Source organism: Cynocephalus volans, chromosome 12 (genome assembly GCF_027409185.1).
Source record: "Cynocephalus volans isolate mCynVol1 chromosome 12, mCynVol1.pri, whole genome shotgun sequence".
In the NCBI taxonomy this organism is placed as follows: domain Eukaryota; kingdom Metazoa; phylum Chordata; class Mammalia; order Dermoptera; family Cynocephalidae; genus Cynocephalus; species Cynocephalus volans.
In genome coordinates, this window is record NC_084471.1 from 14,112,600 (window position 1) to 14,128,505 (window position 15,906).

General features: G+C 37.3%; 1 protein-coding gene across 11 annotated transcripts in view; it reads left to right on the top strand.

Annotated features, from left to right (window-relative positions):
• The window catches only part of RBFOX2 (RNA binding fox-1 homolog 2), a 253,113-nt gene extending 238,815 nt beyond the window's left edge, over positions 1-14,298 (top strand). For 8 of the 11 annotated variants that reach the window (XM_063074843.1, XM_063074845.1, XM_063074844.1 and 5 more), the window contains 4 exons: positions 5,514-5,556; positions 11,636-11,724; positions 12,195-12,267; positions 13,949-14,298. In XM_063074843.1, the coding sequence (XP_062930913.1) occupies positions 5,514-5,556; positions 11,636-11,724; positions 12,195-12,267; positions 13,949-13,993 (250 nt within the window). In that variant the 3' untranslated portion in view covers positions 13,994-14,298. Of the gene's footprint in view, positions 1-2,501; positions 2,542-5,513; positions 5,557-7,692; positions 7,725-11,635; positions 11,725-12,194; positions 12,268-13,948 lie in introns of all 11 variants that reach the window. The other 3 variants (XM_063074853.1, XM_063074854.1, XM_063074851.1) reach the window with 2 other exon arrangements.
• Positions 14,299-15,906: the final 1,608 nt, after the last annotated feature.

The following is a 15,906-nucleotide window of genomic DNA, read 5'->3' on the forward strand; positions in this document are numbered from 1 at the left end:
GCATTTCATCATCTTCATCTTCTGCCATTACTTACTTTTAATTTTATCCTTTTTCCCTCTCAACTTGACCTTTGACCTTCAACCTCTGACATCTCCTTGAAGTAAATAAAGATGCGGTTTTGTTTCATCAAGTAATATTCAAGTGAAACATAAAAACAAAACTTTTGAAAGTTCTACACACTAGGAAAACTGTTCATGAAGTGTCTTCCATTTCAATTCAAGAGAGTTTACCATCATATTTGCAAAGAGATACTTCTCACCAAAAACATGGGACTTCTTTATTTTGTAACATTCCTGAGTTACTTTATAAAGTGCTTGAATTTATTCCTATTCAACATAGGTCATTTCAGTATATTGGCCAAACTTGAGAGCCCATTTTCTACCAATTCTGTGTCAGGTGTATATTTCCTCAAAGATATTTTATCTTTATGTCTAATCATATCAATTCCTGTGCATTACATTGAGCACTAATTTCCCATGTTTTCTTTTTTATTAACAAAACCACCTGTTTACATGGAAGATGGCAAGGAATAAGTCCAGTATGTTACGGGGAATGGCCTAGAATTGCTTTTCAGCTTAGTAAACTAATTCCATTGTTAATCATTTTGGTCTGCCCTCCTGTGGCATTTGATACAGGGAATATTGGAATTCTTCTAGAACATAAGCAAATATTCCCATTAAGTGATTTAACTTAGGGTAAAATGTATTCATATTTTTAATGCTAACACTTCTCTGTAGAGGGAATGTTTTTTAATCTTTGCCTATATCCCCTTACTGAAATCATTGAAGGTTAATTATCTGCCTCAGAGCTTTTCATTTTATCAGCCTTCTCATTAAGAACAGGTCTCTTTTTTACTAAAATGCGATTGAGAGGTAGATTACTTTCTAATTTCAGACTTTACCTGCAATTGGAGACTATGAAAATGGATAGGACTTAGCTAAATGACTATCAAAGATGAGTTTGATTTGGCTGTTATATAGTACAAAGGCATAGTATATTTGGGGTATTGTAAAGTGTGACCATATTATCCTGTAAATGCAACAAAATATTATTGGAAATAGAATTTAGAAAGTTTTCAGCTACCTATAAGAAACAAGTTATTTCATATTCAATTTAAAAACATGATTTGATGACATTACTTGCCAGCATATTTATTGTAACAGAGGGTAGCAATGAAAATCTCCAGCTTGTTTAGTTGAATAAACAATAAACAGATAATCTAATTTAAAACAGCTAAATTTTGATTTAACAGACACGAAGAAGAAATTCTTATCTTTTATCTGTACTGCTGTTCCATGTCTTTTGGTCCCAAAACAATGTTTTGGGGAAAGTCTATATGCTCAAAAATACCTCAAAAGGTTAGAAATCTATATTTTAAGAGTAATGGTATAGTGTTGCTCTGGATTAAGAGTCATGCATTGTTTGTTTGATACAAATTCATTGTCTAAACAGGAAAATAAACCCTTCTATTCCTAACCAGCTACCTTCTCAGTTTTATTCTTTTAAATAAGACAAGATGATCCTTGGTCAGGCCCAGAACTTCAGTTACTAATTGTATTTTTCAGAATTCCATGAATACTTTATGGTCAAAAAACAATCCTTAAAATCTTCCAGTTACTCCTTCCCACTCTGGATTATATTGTTACTATCTGGGATCCCCACTGCACCTTTCAATTCTTGGACCTTGGACCAATCACCTTAACCTTTAGCTCATTATCTCTGCTTGTGAAAGCAATGCATTGTGGGTATTTTTGGTTGTGTTTGGTTTTTTTTTTTTTTTTTTTTTTTTTTTTAAATTACATTTCTCTGTTTACTTTGGTCAGAATTGATTGACTTGTTTTTCTGAGGTGTTGCATTGGTTCTTAAAATGCTGAATAATAATACTTTGCATGCTTGTGTGATCAGCCAAATCTTATCGCATGTCTAATGTGCAGGGTAAAAAGCAGGTGATGTATGGATATCAGAAAAAAAATTACATATTACTATAAAACTGAAGACAAAATACTAAACATAATTTTAAGCGTAGTTTGCATACAGGTCCAGGCCTAATGGAGTTCCTTGGATTCATGTTTTTCATGTTAAACCCCTTTCCACCCTTACACCCCTTTGTAAGCTCTTTAAAGAAAAACGTCCTCCTAGGGCAGGTTTATTTTTAAAAATTAGATGCAAAAAGTTGATGTTTCCAATTCAGCAGATTTTGAATAGCTCTAATAGGCCCTTCTGGGAGTGCTTTTTATTGTGTTAACCTTACTTTACCAGATATCCAGGTTGCTCATTCCAGTTTTGCACACCTTTTCCTCTTGCATGTCCTGGAGCTGTATAACGTGCGTGTGCACTTTCACCATTTTCTCACTGACTCGCTATGGCCCCAAGCCCAGGTTATGTATTCATACATCACCTGCCTGTGTAGAGCGCATGTGCATGCTGCCGTCCTCAATAACCGGAATGTGTTTCTGTTCTTTTGTTTTTTTGTTTTTGTTTTTGTGTGGATTTTCTGCAGTGTGGTTTACCAGGACGGATTTTACGGTGCTGACCTCTATGTAAGTACACACACCGGGGTCTTCTTGATCCCATCCCCTGACAAGCCAGCCTTTTTTTTTCTGTTTCTTTGGTTTGGTTTGGTTCTTTTTAAAATATAATTTATTTAATTTTTATTTCCTTTTTCCTTGTGGAGATATATATATATTTATATTTATATATTTAAGAATGCAAGCATGCTTCTCTGCCACTGCGCTTGCCCCTGGGTGCAAAAACTAAGCCTTTGGGTTTCCTGATCATTGCTAGGGTCAGTCTACTGGACATATTCTTTTCCCTTCCCTATACCCACAAATGTTCTGTGTATCACTGATTTATTTGTGAGATGATCAGCAGGTTTAATGTCTTTTATTACTATTGTATCATTTGCATACATAAATAACAGGACTAGCTTAGCCTTAAACCAACTTTTTCCCTTTTCTGCTTTTCTTCTCATTTCACATCCCTCTTTAGATCGTTAGAGCTTTGATTTATGTAGATAACAGTTAGCCTTCCTGAACTGTGTGTGTTCCTATTTTACTTACTTTGAGAGAACATTGTCTTGTGAAGGGGGAATAGGAGCTGATGTCAGTGAAGAGTGTAATAATGAGAGGATGCCATATATTCAGAGCCTGAAGACCTTCTTTATCAAAAGGTCCACAACTAGTGGGTCTCTTTTCTTAGGAGCTGGCAGGGGGAACAGAGTGGCATAATTAGCAGCCTAGACTCTTACAGTTATTCGACTATTATACAAAAGTGTTGATTTTACTAGCCATGTTAACATGTAGTCTGTTATTTAAACCACCTAGCTATAGCTAAATTTCCATGATTGGTTTGTCACATTATTTAAAATATGGACAAAGTGATCTAACGGACAAAGCGTGAAAGTTTTTGAGTTTTGAAGTCTTTTATTAGAATCTCTCCAAGTGGTCTTTTTCTGAATACACACTTGGTCTAGTCACCCAAGTCATTAAGAAACAATTTTATAAGAAAAACTTGTTCAGCATCAAATTATTCTGTGGGGATAGGTTAAAATTGTCTAGAAATGCTTTCATCACACTTATCTCCCCAAATCAATAAGGGTACCTTTTAATGAACTATTTCCACAGTCTGTCAATCTGAAAAAGATAATTCTCTTTCAGAATGCACTCAGAGGCTTTGTATATTGCAGGAAGCAGAGAGAGGATAATATGAGGGCTTTTCAAAAAAAGTTCATAGAAAGATTCATATTATCTTTTAATTCCATTTTTCCATGAACTTTTTCAAGTACCCTTGTATAATCCTCTGAGGTACAGATCACTACACTTCTATGCTATTTAGAGTAGGCCTTCAATGTATGCCTTAACAACTACGTAAAGGAAACTTAGCCATGATTTGGTCCAACCCTCTAACTTCATAGATACATTTTGTAGAGAGAATGTGACTTACCCAGAGTTACATAAATTATTCGTATATGCAAGCATAAAACCCAATGAATCCATATTTCATTACCTTTCTTTGTATTTTAATTAAAATCCACTTCTTCCTTCAGAATGTTTTCAAGACGTGATGAAAGATAATATTTTTTTTCCCATGTTCATGGTGAAACTTGAGGATTGGGGAAATCTATCCTACTTTCACACCAAATCTCACATTTCTGAATATACATATTTACATATGATGTTAGCATGTACATTCTCCCATATACATTAGTACCCATGTTCTCATGAAATTCATCTTTATGTTATTTAAGTTGTTTTCTTGAAATCTAGTCTATTAGAGCAAGCTTTTCTATTTGAACTATTTCTTAAATCAAGTGTTTTTTCTCTAGTATCTTCCTTATTTGAGGATTTTTAAAAAATACAGCCTACTTCTGTCTCATTAAGATTTGCCTACTTCTACCTTAAGTCAGCCAACCAAATATCTGTTTACAGTTCTCTCATTTCCCTACTTTATAATGTAAGATTTTATTGAGAGAGATGATTTTTCTGTATTTATCAAGAAAATACTCTTGAATTTTTTTATGTGCTAACTGGATTACCTTATCAAGCTAAACAGAAGAAATTCAGTGATCTTGCTGAAATTTTTTTTTGACCAGTGGCTGCTTGTTGATAAAACTAATCAGTAGTGATGTTATCATCATTTCTTAGTTCCTACCTTAAGGAAGAGTTACTTGAAGAAAAAAGTTGGTCACTAGTGCTGAAATAATAGGAATTATAATATAATTCATAGCCCACTAATGAAAAACAAAAATACATTATGAGATAACTGTTAGTTGAGCCTAGTATAACTGTAGCTTTTTAAACGGTATATTCCATATTATATGTGTGAGAGAGCAAACTATGCTTCTTAAAAACACACACAAACAAAAAACACGCCCTGTTGCTCTCCCTTGAGTTTGTTCTGCTTCTGTCTGTACATTTTCCCATCTGTGGAAATCTATCAAAATACGTTTAGTTCTTGTTTCCTCAGAAATGCACATTAGAAATAGGGAGGATGGAGGGTTTATTTAGTATAGAAAGTGCACCAAACCAGAGCTTGAAAAGAAGACATAAGGGAAAAGAGTTTAAGTTGCTGGTTTTGCTTAAGTTATATTAATTTAGGCTATTAATTGTGGAGACATTTTTTAAATCCCTTTACCCGTTTCATTTTATACAGTGACCCCTGCTAGCCATTTGCCTTTCCTGTTTCTTTTATGGCACATTCCTCTTTGGAGGACTGATCTAGCAGCTGTGTCCATAGTTTGTAGAGAGACCCACTATGATAGGACTTGGAAGTATGGTAGACAGGTTATGTGTCTACCACTTCCTCTCTTTTTTTGACCAGTAAAAAAGGCATAGTTCACCCTAATTCACTTTTTAAATGGGATAACAAACTGCTCCTAATTCTCATCCTGTGAAAAGCATGCTTGCATCCAAAGGAAAGAAAAGGCTGGTGGGCCCCTTAGTGGGCTTTTTGTATGATTGTTTTCCTTCCACAGCTGTGTTTTTTGAACTGCTCTTCCTGTGTTCTGTTATAGAATAGTCTTACAGGAACCAATCATTAGCGCTAAAATACCTCAGGTAGGAGTGCCAGTGTGACCTGCCAATCAATCAGATTGTGGATTGCAGTGAAAAAATTGAATTATACTAACCATTCCAGCTCCACGTTAGAGATGGGAACAGAGGCTTTTTTGGACAATCAAGACTTGTGAGCGTGTGATCTAAGCCCTGCTACCTCAGCAGTGCACACAGTCATGTTCCATTATGTAATGGCACTTCCTCCAAAATTAAGTGCTCCTGTCCCATTGCCACATATCCACGCCAGGCGTGTTATATGCGCTGTCCCATCACTGCCACCTCTTTTAATTTTTCAATCACATTTACCCGTGGTATTTAAACTAGTCTTTTATATTGGAGATCTTAGCAATTGGGGATATTTTCTTACTACTGTGAAAGAAATGAGAAAAGGGAGGAAGTAGAACTCTGTCCAAATAGGACTCCCAAATCCCACATTGGGCCCTATAGTGAAATCCTAGTGATAATTGGACTATGCTTCTACATAAGTTTGGAGTTGCCCTAAAAGTCTATACACATTGGGACTCAAAAACCGAGACGTGCATTTCCCTTGCCCTCTTTTTCTTTCACCTGAGAGTATTAGTGAGTGCATTTGGATAATAATGCACTTGTTAGAAGGTTTGCTGATAGCTGGATGCTAGGAGAAAGAAAACAGTCAGTGGCTTTTCACAATACAGTTAGTTTATTTATGTGGCCAGCCAGTGAGATTTTGGTAATGAATTAATTTGAGGAGATATGGAGTAGTAAAGTATTTGAAAGGTTTGATTCATTAAAGATCATCTCTCAACTGTCTTAAAAAGAATAAGGGGAAGATATCAAGTTGTTCATACTGGTTTCTTACCGTTGGCCCCAATATAAAAAAAAAATTTATAACTACTTTTCAAAGTAGATAGGTCTCTTAATCAAAAGCAGTGACAGCATTACCATCATTATAAGTTTTTGTATTCAGGGCTTTGTTATTCACATTTAATCAAAGGTTCCGTATTGCCACATAAGAAGTCTATAGTGTCTCCTAAAGCAGTGATTCTCAGCTTCAGTGGGGAGGTGGGAGGGAAAAGAGGGAGTCAGAATTATGTAGAGACAAATGAAGTGATTCTCAGAGGCCCAGCATTAAGGCCACACTAATTGGAATAGATCTCTGCTCTGCCGTAGTAATTTTAAGCATTACAGCTGCCGTTCTCCTTCTGCACCCCACTCAGTTTTCTCTATTGAGCTGTACACTGCACATAAGTAACAGCCTTTCATTTTGTCTGCTGGTCTCGAAGTACACACTCTCCTCGGTGTCACATAATGTCATTGTCTTCCAGGTAGAAAGAAGGTGTCTTGACATCACATGCTCACCAAAGTCCTGTTTTAATGTAAACCTAAAACAAAAATGTAATAAAATTAAAGGCTAGGTTAAAATCAAGACAAGGTGAAAGTCTACCAGTGTGAGATTAAACTGATAGGTATGCAGAGAAAGGTCAGATAAAGGAGGGAAGATATTTAGAACACTTCCATTTTGTTCTTGTTTAAAACACAGCTGCAGAACTGTGCAGAAAAATCATGTGGTCAGCATGGCCACATTAAGAAGTTAATTTGATGATAAAATTGATTCAGAGCAGAGTAGAAAATCCCTAGGAGGTGACATTGAGCCATGGAAAACTGAGACTTTAGCAACTTCAGAAGACATTACAGAAAAGGATCTTAAAGGCAACTTTTCAAAGGCATTTTTCTTTGAAAAAAGCTGGAAGTTGAGGGCAGAGATGTTATGGATATATGAAAAAATAAAATTCCTAAATACAGGAAATGTTTTAGACGATCACCATGGATCAGAATATATGGTGGTTGACAGAGAGCGAGTGTACAAGTGCTGTGGGTCAGGACTGTATTATGTTGTCAGGGTCAGGCACGTTGAGGCAGGGAGCAATGTAGCATTGGGCTGCCCCAGGTGGGAACACTAGGAGTCATTCAAAGTGATTTACAAAGGGGGGGAAAATAGTATTTTTAAAGGGGCATATGTGTATTTGAATCAGGCTTAACCATGCCAAATTTATCCAGCTATCAGAGTTCCAAAAAGCTGTCTGTGTGTGCCCTCCTACATTAGGGTGTGCTGTGGCCATGCTAATCGCCATTTTTTGTTTTATTTCAAATCACACACAGATAGAGTCTGCAAACTGCTTCAGATCAAACAGGTCTGATTGTGTGTAAATACATATGTCCTTTTTAATTTTTATTATTAATGGTTGCTTCAGTTTTGCATCAGTGCATGGTTAAAAGCAATACACATCAGCTATTTCATGACTTCATATCTCCAAATGAATTATTTCTCCTCTTTTTTTGTTTGTTTGTTTGTGCAGTCAGCTGAAGAAATGTTAACATCTCACTCTAAATCTCTCAGTGGAGTCTCTGTTCCCTTCTCTGATATAACAGATGGGTTACTGCTTGTTATAATTATTAACATTGTGGTGTGGGCCAGGGCTAGGGTGGGCAAGATTTACTATTTCTTTGGGCTGGGGAGGGGCCAGTCGTTAGGGTCTGGAATGTTAACTCAAGTGGTGACTGACTGTTTCCGTAATACCAGGTCGTTGTGGCTGCACGCTCTAGTAATTGAGGCTGTGTACTTCACCGAGCTTGTGGTAGAGCCTAGGGCAAACCGCTGTCCCAAGAGAATGCTGGGATAGATAGAGTTAGCCAATACAAGTCTGAACGTGGTGATTTTGCTGGTTGTTTTAGCTCCAGATGTTGGCATGCTTAGTTTTTAATGTGATTAATAAATGTGGCGCCATATCCCCTCCCCACGCCTGAACCCTGTCTCTCCTACCCACTTCCCACCCTCGTTCTTTTTGAAAAACTTAAGAAACAGTAATGAAAACCTTGGTGTTTCAAACTGCACTTTGTTCTCATGTTTTGTAAAAGCTTTCAGATTTGCTAATAGATGTGAAAGTTGAGCAAACAGTTTCTCAGCCTGGAATCTTTATGCATTCCAAAGTCCAAAATAGAAATAAATATATCTGAATTTTCGTTTTCTTACATTTTGTGATATATTTTGTTGAATAACTAATTTAGCAGCAAAAATACTTTGGAGTAAGAATATATCCAAGAGTAATAAATCCATGACAAGCAATTTTAATTTTTCTAATTTTTGGATAGTCACTGTAAAATTGCCCAGTTAATTTAGTAGGATATTACCTATCCATCCTAAACATAACTCCCCTTTAAAGGGCCTCTCTATAACACCATTGTCATAAAATAATTAGGAGAGTAGCCATGCTGAAATATTACCTGCTTAAGAAAAACTGTTAATGTAGTTTTTATTAATGCTGATAGTCTTTTCAAGCTTTTTGTTAATAAAATATTTGCATCCCTGTTCTGTTTTCCTGAACTTGAATAACAGAGAACCTCATCAAGTTTAAACTCCAAAGTCAGAGTTCACTTATAAAAGAAGGAAACTGCTGCAGGTAGATTCTCTCCATTTCCTTCTGGATTACAAGGAAGATTCTGTCCCACAGTCTGTTGAATTGTTTTGGTTTGTAGTAAAATTGCTCCTAAACCACTGAGGTTCCGATGCCTCTTATAGGCCAATGAAAGTGAGGCAAGCAAAATGGTTCTGTAAGTAACCTCACTTAGAACCTCTTTTTTCCAGAATTAGTGGAATGCAGCTCAAAGCCATGATTTGATAGAATCTGCAGAGATTGTAACCCCAGTATCTCCACTTAGACTTCTGAGAGTCAGGTCTGAAACCTACCCTCACATGAGTATTTTTTGAGCCCCAGAATTCCTTAATGAGAATGTGTACCTCTGCCATATGAAATAGGACTTCAGTTTTTAAATGTTTTACTTATGTAAACAGGAATTGGCCTTTAACTGCTTTCATTAAAAGTTCATTACCTTAACTTTTAAAATTTTTAAAGATGATTTCGGTGTTTGAAGAAATACTAAGGAGACAAACCATATAATGCTGCAATATCCTTATTTACAAAGAAGTTTTACTAAAGATAGCCCTACTATAGACTTCACACTAGCAAACTTTAATTTTAAGCTAATGGAACCATCTCTAAGTCATAATAAAAATTGAGCCTTTAGGGTTCACTTAAAGCTTAAAATTTCAACTATAATGATTAACTTTTGCTTTGTCTAAAAAATGCTTTTACTGCCCCATTTCCTCTTTAGAAGCTTAAAAGAAAAGTAAAGAAATACTTTAGTTAGTTAAATATATGTTGTGGGGATGCAGTTTAGCTCAGTCTGGCCTGCCCATCCCCATAGACCTGGCTAGAATTCCAAGGAACCCTGTTGATCACAGACAGCCCCTGAGGGTGCTTCCTGCCGCTCATTGCCATTTCCTTGCCAGTGCCTGGTGATATTAATTAGAATCCTCTTACTTATATGAATATCTGTAGAAGAATTTGTAATTGAGAAGGAAATGTTTACTTTTTTAAGTCACTCACTTGACGAACGAAGAAGGAATAATACATAACCACTGAAAGCCAGTCAGGGATTTTTTAAACATACATCTGAAGCTATTTCTGATGACTTCAGGCAGCATATACTTGAAGAACAAGAGTAAATTTTCCCTCACAATACTATTTTTTCAGTTAGAGAAAGCATAAAATATATAAGAAAGAAGGAAAAAGCTTTAGAAGCCCATAGGAAATTATAGGTATTTCCAAAACAAGGCTTAACAGAAATAAAAGAAGCAACCTAGAAGCTGCCGTGTAAGATGACTAATAAGAGCAGGGTCCTATTAGAAAATTAGAGTGTTTTCAATCCTAAGAAATGATACAGAAGTAAATTTGGAATTTCTTTGTATATTTAGCAAAAATTAAACATTCGAAGGAATAAGAAGTAGAAAGCATAGGGCAGAAAGCTTCAGATGTCTGTGAGAAATGGACATAATCTATAGAAACAATGTTTTTGCTATTGTTCATGCTAAAGTGGTGTCCAAATGGAACAGGTGAACGTAGTTACTTTTGGTAGTGAAAGGGCAGTAATAAAAATTCACATCTGAACTAGGTTTAGTTTAAATAGATGAATTCTGGAAGGATAAAGAAAAAGAAAAGGCTTGCCACTTTTTAAAGTAGCCTGTCTGTGTGGCATTTGCTGTTGTGATTATCTTTGAAATACACTCTGCAGGAGTACATACAGTTCACCTTGATAGTGAAAACCTTTTGAGTATTTGGTTCATCTAAACTGAGGTGAAATAGCTCAGGATGCAGTGGTTTGAAACTCTTTAGGATTGAGAGGATATTTGAACCATTCGAAGAAAAGCTCCATAGCCTGCTATGAGATTAGTGTGTAAGAATCTCACAGTCTTGTAGGAAAGGATGCAGTTAGATGCTGGGGGTGGGGCTCCTGATAAATGTGAATACAGTCAAAGGATCCTCAGTCATTTGTAATCTGATTTGCCTGAGTCTGAAATGCAGATGGTAGTTGGCAAATTTGTTCTGTGAAGAGCCAAGTGATAAATATTTTTGGCTTTGTAGGCCATACGTCTCTGTCACGAGTACTTTGAAAAAAACAGGTAGCAAGCTGTACAGTATTGGCTCATAGGCCAAAGTTTGCTGACTCCTGATCTACATTGTTTTTCCCTTAGGCTGTATGGAGCAGAACTCTATATTATTCTGTGTGCTATAGTCTCTTAGTAATGAATCAGTCTGAGTATGCATCAAAGAATCTGAACTAACATATAAATTTAATATGTTTTAAACTCTAATTTACATTTCTTGTCAGTCAAATAGAGTTCTCCCAACTTGTGGATATTTTCTCTATTGAAAGTTCCAACAAAGACTGTAAAGCAAGACAGATCAAAAATCATATCTCCATTTTTAAATTCAACAGGTACTACCAATATAGTTTTTTTTTCTTTTTTTATTATTACTATCACAAATTGGAAAGCAGGTACCTACATTGGGTGGATCTTAATTTTCTGTTAGAGAAATAACATGTAGACTGATGCAGTTTGAAACATTTTCTTCCCATCTGTGTGTCTGTGTTTGTCTGTCCCTGTGTCTGTGTGTGTGTATGTCTGCGTGTGGGTGGGTGTGTGTTTATCTGGCCACGCCGGGGGGAGAGGTATCTGTAAAGTCAGTTCTCTTCTCTCCTGTAGGGTGGATATGCAGCCTACAGATATGCACAGCCTGCTACTGCAACCGCAGCCACAGCTGCTGCAGCCGCTGCAGCAGCTTACAGCGACGGGTATGTACAGAGAGTGAGAGGCAGACTTGGGGATGCCATGCGCACTGTACCATCTCAAAATGGCACCCGCTTGTCCTTCCTTCACTGCTTCCAAAACAGCACTTAGCACATCGGGCTTCCTGACAACCTGGCTCTTTTGCAGGCCTGTTCTTCATGGCCTCAGTCCTGCCCAGAGCACAAGGCACTGGCTCCTTCTTCCACTCCCTCTCCCTTATTCTTGTCTCTTCTTTGGCTTTGACTGCAGTCTCACTCTTCCTCATCTCCAGCTGCCTGCTTTTTTGTTTATAGAAATGCTTCAGAATTTTTCAGAGGTACGCATTTAGGAGTAGAAATGAAAGGGTTTTTTTATTCTGCTGGTTTCCTGACAACAGTCCAAGACTACAATTCACAAGTCTTTAGCACAGTGACCTCTTTAATTTTTTTAGATCACAATCTTTCCTTTACTCTCTGACTGTGTTTCTTCTTTCCAGTTATGGCAGGGTGTATACAGCCGACCCCTACCATGCCCTTGCCCCTGCCGCTAGCTATGGAGTTGGCGCTGTGGTAAGTATATGTACCTTTTTAAAAACCATTTTATTTCTTCTAACTTTTACCTACAGACTACAAAAGAGCTCGGGAGGTAATAAATTCAGGCTTTCATCCATTGCTAAAGTATTAAAGCCACATAGGTCTATCTAGAAATTTCATGTCACCTCTTTCTCTGTGTGTCACAGTGTGAGACACATAGCCTAGTTAGGGGCAGCAGAAAGGAATGACTAGTGACAGTCTGCCCTTAGTAATGGCATCATTTGGGAGATAATAAGGGAACAGGTTGATGTTTTGTAAATACATCAAAAGTTGGGTGCATACTTGCGACATGGTTTTATTAATGGGTGTTGGCAAAGATGTGGAAGCATAAGGCTCTCTAGTTTTCACAGTAAGCTTTTCAAAAAACTGAATGTGTATAAGTTTCAAATGCCAAAGGATATCTCTGCTGTTCTTAAGCCTTCTGGTAGATAGTAATAGACATCGCCAAGTGAACACTTTATGAGGCTATTTTATTGATAACAGTTATGACAAAATATAGTGTTTTCATGAAAGTATAGAAAAAGTCCATACACCTCATCTGGTATAATCCCCAAAATCTAACCGAAATCCTCACTGCAGTGTTCTTTTGTTGGCTTGGATGCTTCCAGTTCCGGTGATTGGGACTCACTGACTATAACAAAGACAGGCTGTCCCCACAATGGCACCTTCTAATGCCAGGCATTCTCTCTAATCCAAAACACAACTGGGCACCTGCTTCTGAACATAGGCAAAATTGTGTGAGAGGGAGACAGAATGAGGTATAAAGTTTAAGACTTAGAGGAATATGAAAGTCAGTCATTTCTGACACTAAACTTCTACTGATGAAGACTTGTGGAAGGAGGTAATAGGGTCCTGAGGGAATGTATGTTTAGAATTGAGGCAGAGACAATATAGAGACAGTGGTGGAAGTTCCTGAGGTTTTATTTAGTGCCAGAATGATGTAAGTTCTATATTAAAGGAACATCCAGGTAAAGATACAGTACATTCCTGGGGAACTTCTAATTCAAAGAGTAAAGCCTAGTTAAAACCCCTGCTGTAGGTATAAATTTGAATACGTCAAGAAACAACCAGTTGGCGTATTTTATAGATTATAGAGGAAATAGATTTATTAGTTGAAAGATTGACTCAGATTTAAATGTAGCACCATCTCAAACACGGGATGTGACCACACATGCCAAAGGTAGTCCTCAGAAGTAACATGGGTACCACTGACAGATAATGTGTGAGAAGAGGAAGTCAGCAGGATTGTAATGATGTATCAAGGTAAATGGTCAGGATTGTAATGATGTATCAAGGTAAATGAAGACCCATGTTCTTAGAATTCAAACTATTTGTAGAACTAGTTTTACACTGTATTGTTTCCCTTCTGTGCTAATTCATGTAAGTAATGCAATTAATCATCATCATACTCTCCTTGAGAACATCAAGTCAGCAGTAAATGTATTTTTACATTAGAATACATTAATGTAATGTGTGCGCACCTTAGAGGCAGAGGCAGAAGCTCATCTCCTGACTTCCCTGCACAAGGCATCTGATCAGTTGCTTTGAGGCTTCAAAGGAAGCTATTTTTCCAAATCCCTTCTCAGGATACTTTTCTTCATTTTTAATGCTTCTCTCATCAACCTTTTAATTATGTTTATGTCTTTAATTACTGCAGGCGAGTTTATACCGAGGTGGCTACAGCCGATTTGCCCCCTACTGAAGTGACGTGAGACCCCTGCAAATGGGACAGCCCCCCAGTTCATGAGGCCTGGCTATTGCAATATTTACTAGTAGAGGAACTCTATAGCAAGATGAAGAGGAAAAACAAACAAACAAAAAAAAGAAAAACACAAAAAAAGAGAGAATACTTTTTTATACCTCACTATGTTCTTTGAATATGTATTTTTCCTTTAAATTTCTGCCTTTAATTCTTTTGTTCCAAAGATTGTGCATTTTTTCTTTTTTTTTTCTTTTTTCTTTTTTTAACTGTGGTAAAAAAAAAAAAAATGCATTTCCATGTCTGTATGTCCGTGCTTAGCTTATTCTATCAATCATGGAAGAGGCAGTTAATGAGGAAGGAGAGACATTAGGAGCTGATAAAAACATCTGATCAGAAATCAGCAGACAGAATTACCAAAGTGCATTTGGTGCTGAATGGCTGGAGGAAAAGCAGAGGTGGAAGAGATGTTTCTGCAACAGGATATTCTTCTAGTCTTCTGAGTTTCTAGTCTTTGGCAGGCAGTTCTGATTGGCTGTGGCTGGAATCCACATGCTGATTGATAGGATTTGTGCTTGCAGAGCAGGAGAATTAAAAAGATGCTTTCCTCTCCTCCACCCTCCTGTCTTCTCCATTCTTTTTACAATCATCTTACACACACAGCCTGAGACAGTTGGCATAGTTTTTGGAATTACAGTATTGATATTTCCAAACATGCTCTCAGACTGTGGATAATATACACCTCATTAGGAAACCAATCTCAGAATAAACTCTGGAGTATGAAAAAGATATCTTTTCTTTCCTGTAATGCTAGCATTACTGCTGGGCTCCTTTCCCTTTAATTGAACCCAGCTTAGCTCATCTATTCTTTTATTACCACTCTGCTCTTATGTCCTCGAGATTGAGGTATTTAGGACCCAAGGACAGAAGAATGAATAGCCAGTGGCCAGATTTCCCCCACATATCTGGGCACAGCTTAAGGATCAGAAGTACAAATTGTTGAGAACCATTAAAAAGGGTGAGGAAGAGAAAAGTAATATTTGAAGATCCTTATCATTTTCTTGCATTAGAAAGTCAGTACAAACAAAGTGTAAAAAATATAGTACTCTTTTGGGAGAAGATAAAGCCACAGGTCCTAGGTCAGCTGTCTCTGGAAGTTTTGGTGATTGGGACATGTAAGGGCAGGCAGAGGCACTTTGTATTTGCTCCAAAGCCATAGGAATTTTCATCTTCCAGAGCCTTTATGAGTCATTTCTCTCTATCCCCAGTCTGGAGCCCTCATGGCTATTCCACCCAGCTTCTCATTATCCTCCAAAGACACCCAGCCGAGCACCCAGACCACTTGGTGTGCATTAACACTACAGGACATAAAATACGGAGCCCGTGAGGTTGCTCCCCTCCCATACTGGAAGTAGGGTCTGAAATGGCAAGGATCTTATATATTGCCAGAGTCAGATGGTGGCCATGGCACTGAGTCACTGCTATTGCTATCTGGCTTCAATTTTATGTATTATCAAGGTAGAGGAGAAAGTGTTTCTCTTCTTGCTATTAGATATAACTGATAAAGACAAGCATCGTACAGCATTTCCAAATTGAAGGCATTAGAAAATAGAAAAGCACGGTCTGTTTGGCTCCCTGGTCTATTCACATTGGTACTAGGGTGACCTCTCACCCAAGGGATAGCTGCTAAAGGGAGTAATTCAGAGACATGGAGCTTCTGGTTTGTTATGGGTTTGTTTTTGGTTTGTTTTTTATTCCTGCCTCCACATGTGTTCTTGACTGATAACTAATTCATGTCCCTGAATTAAAATAACTGACATATGACAGCATCAAGCATTCTTTGTAAGCAGAGTGATGTATCTGGTAGGGCACTGGCCTGTCATGGATAATACATATCTTCTCCCCGCTTCAGAGTC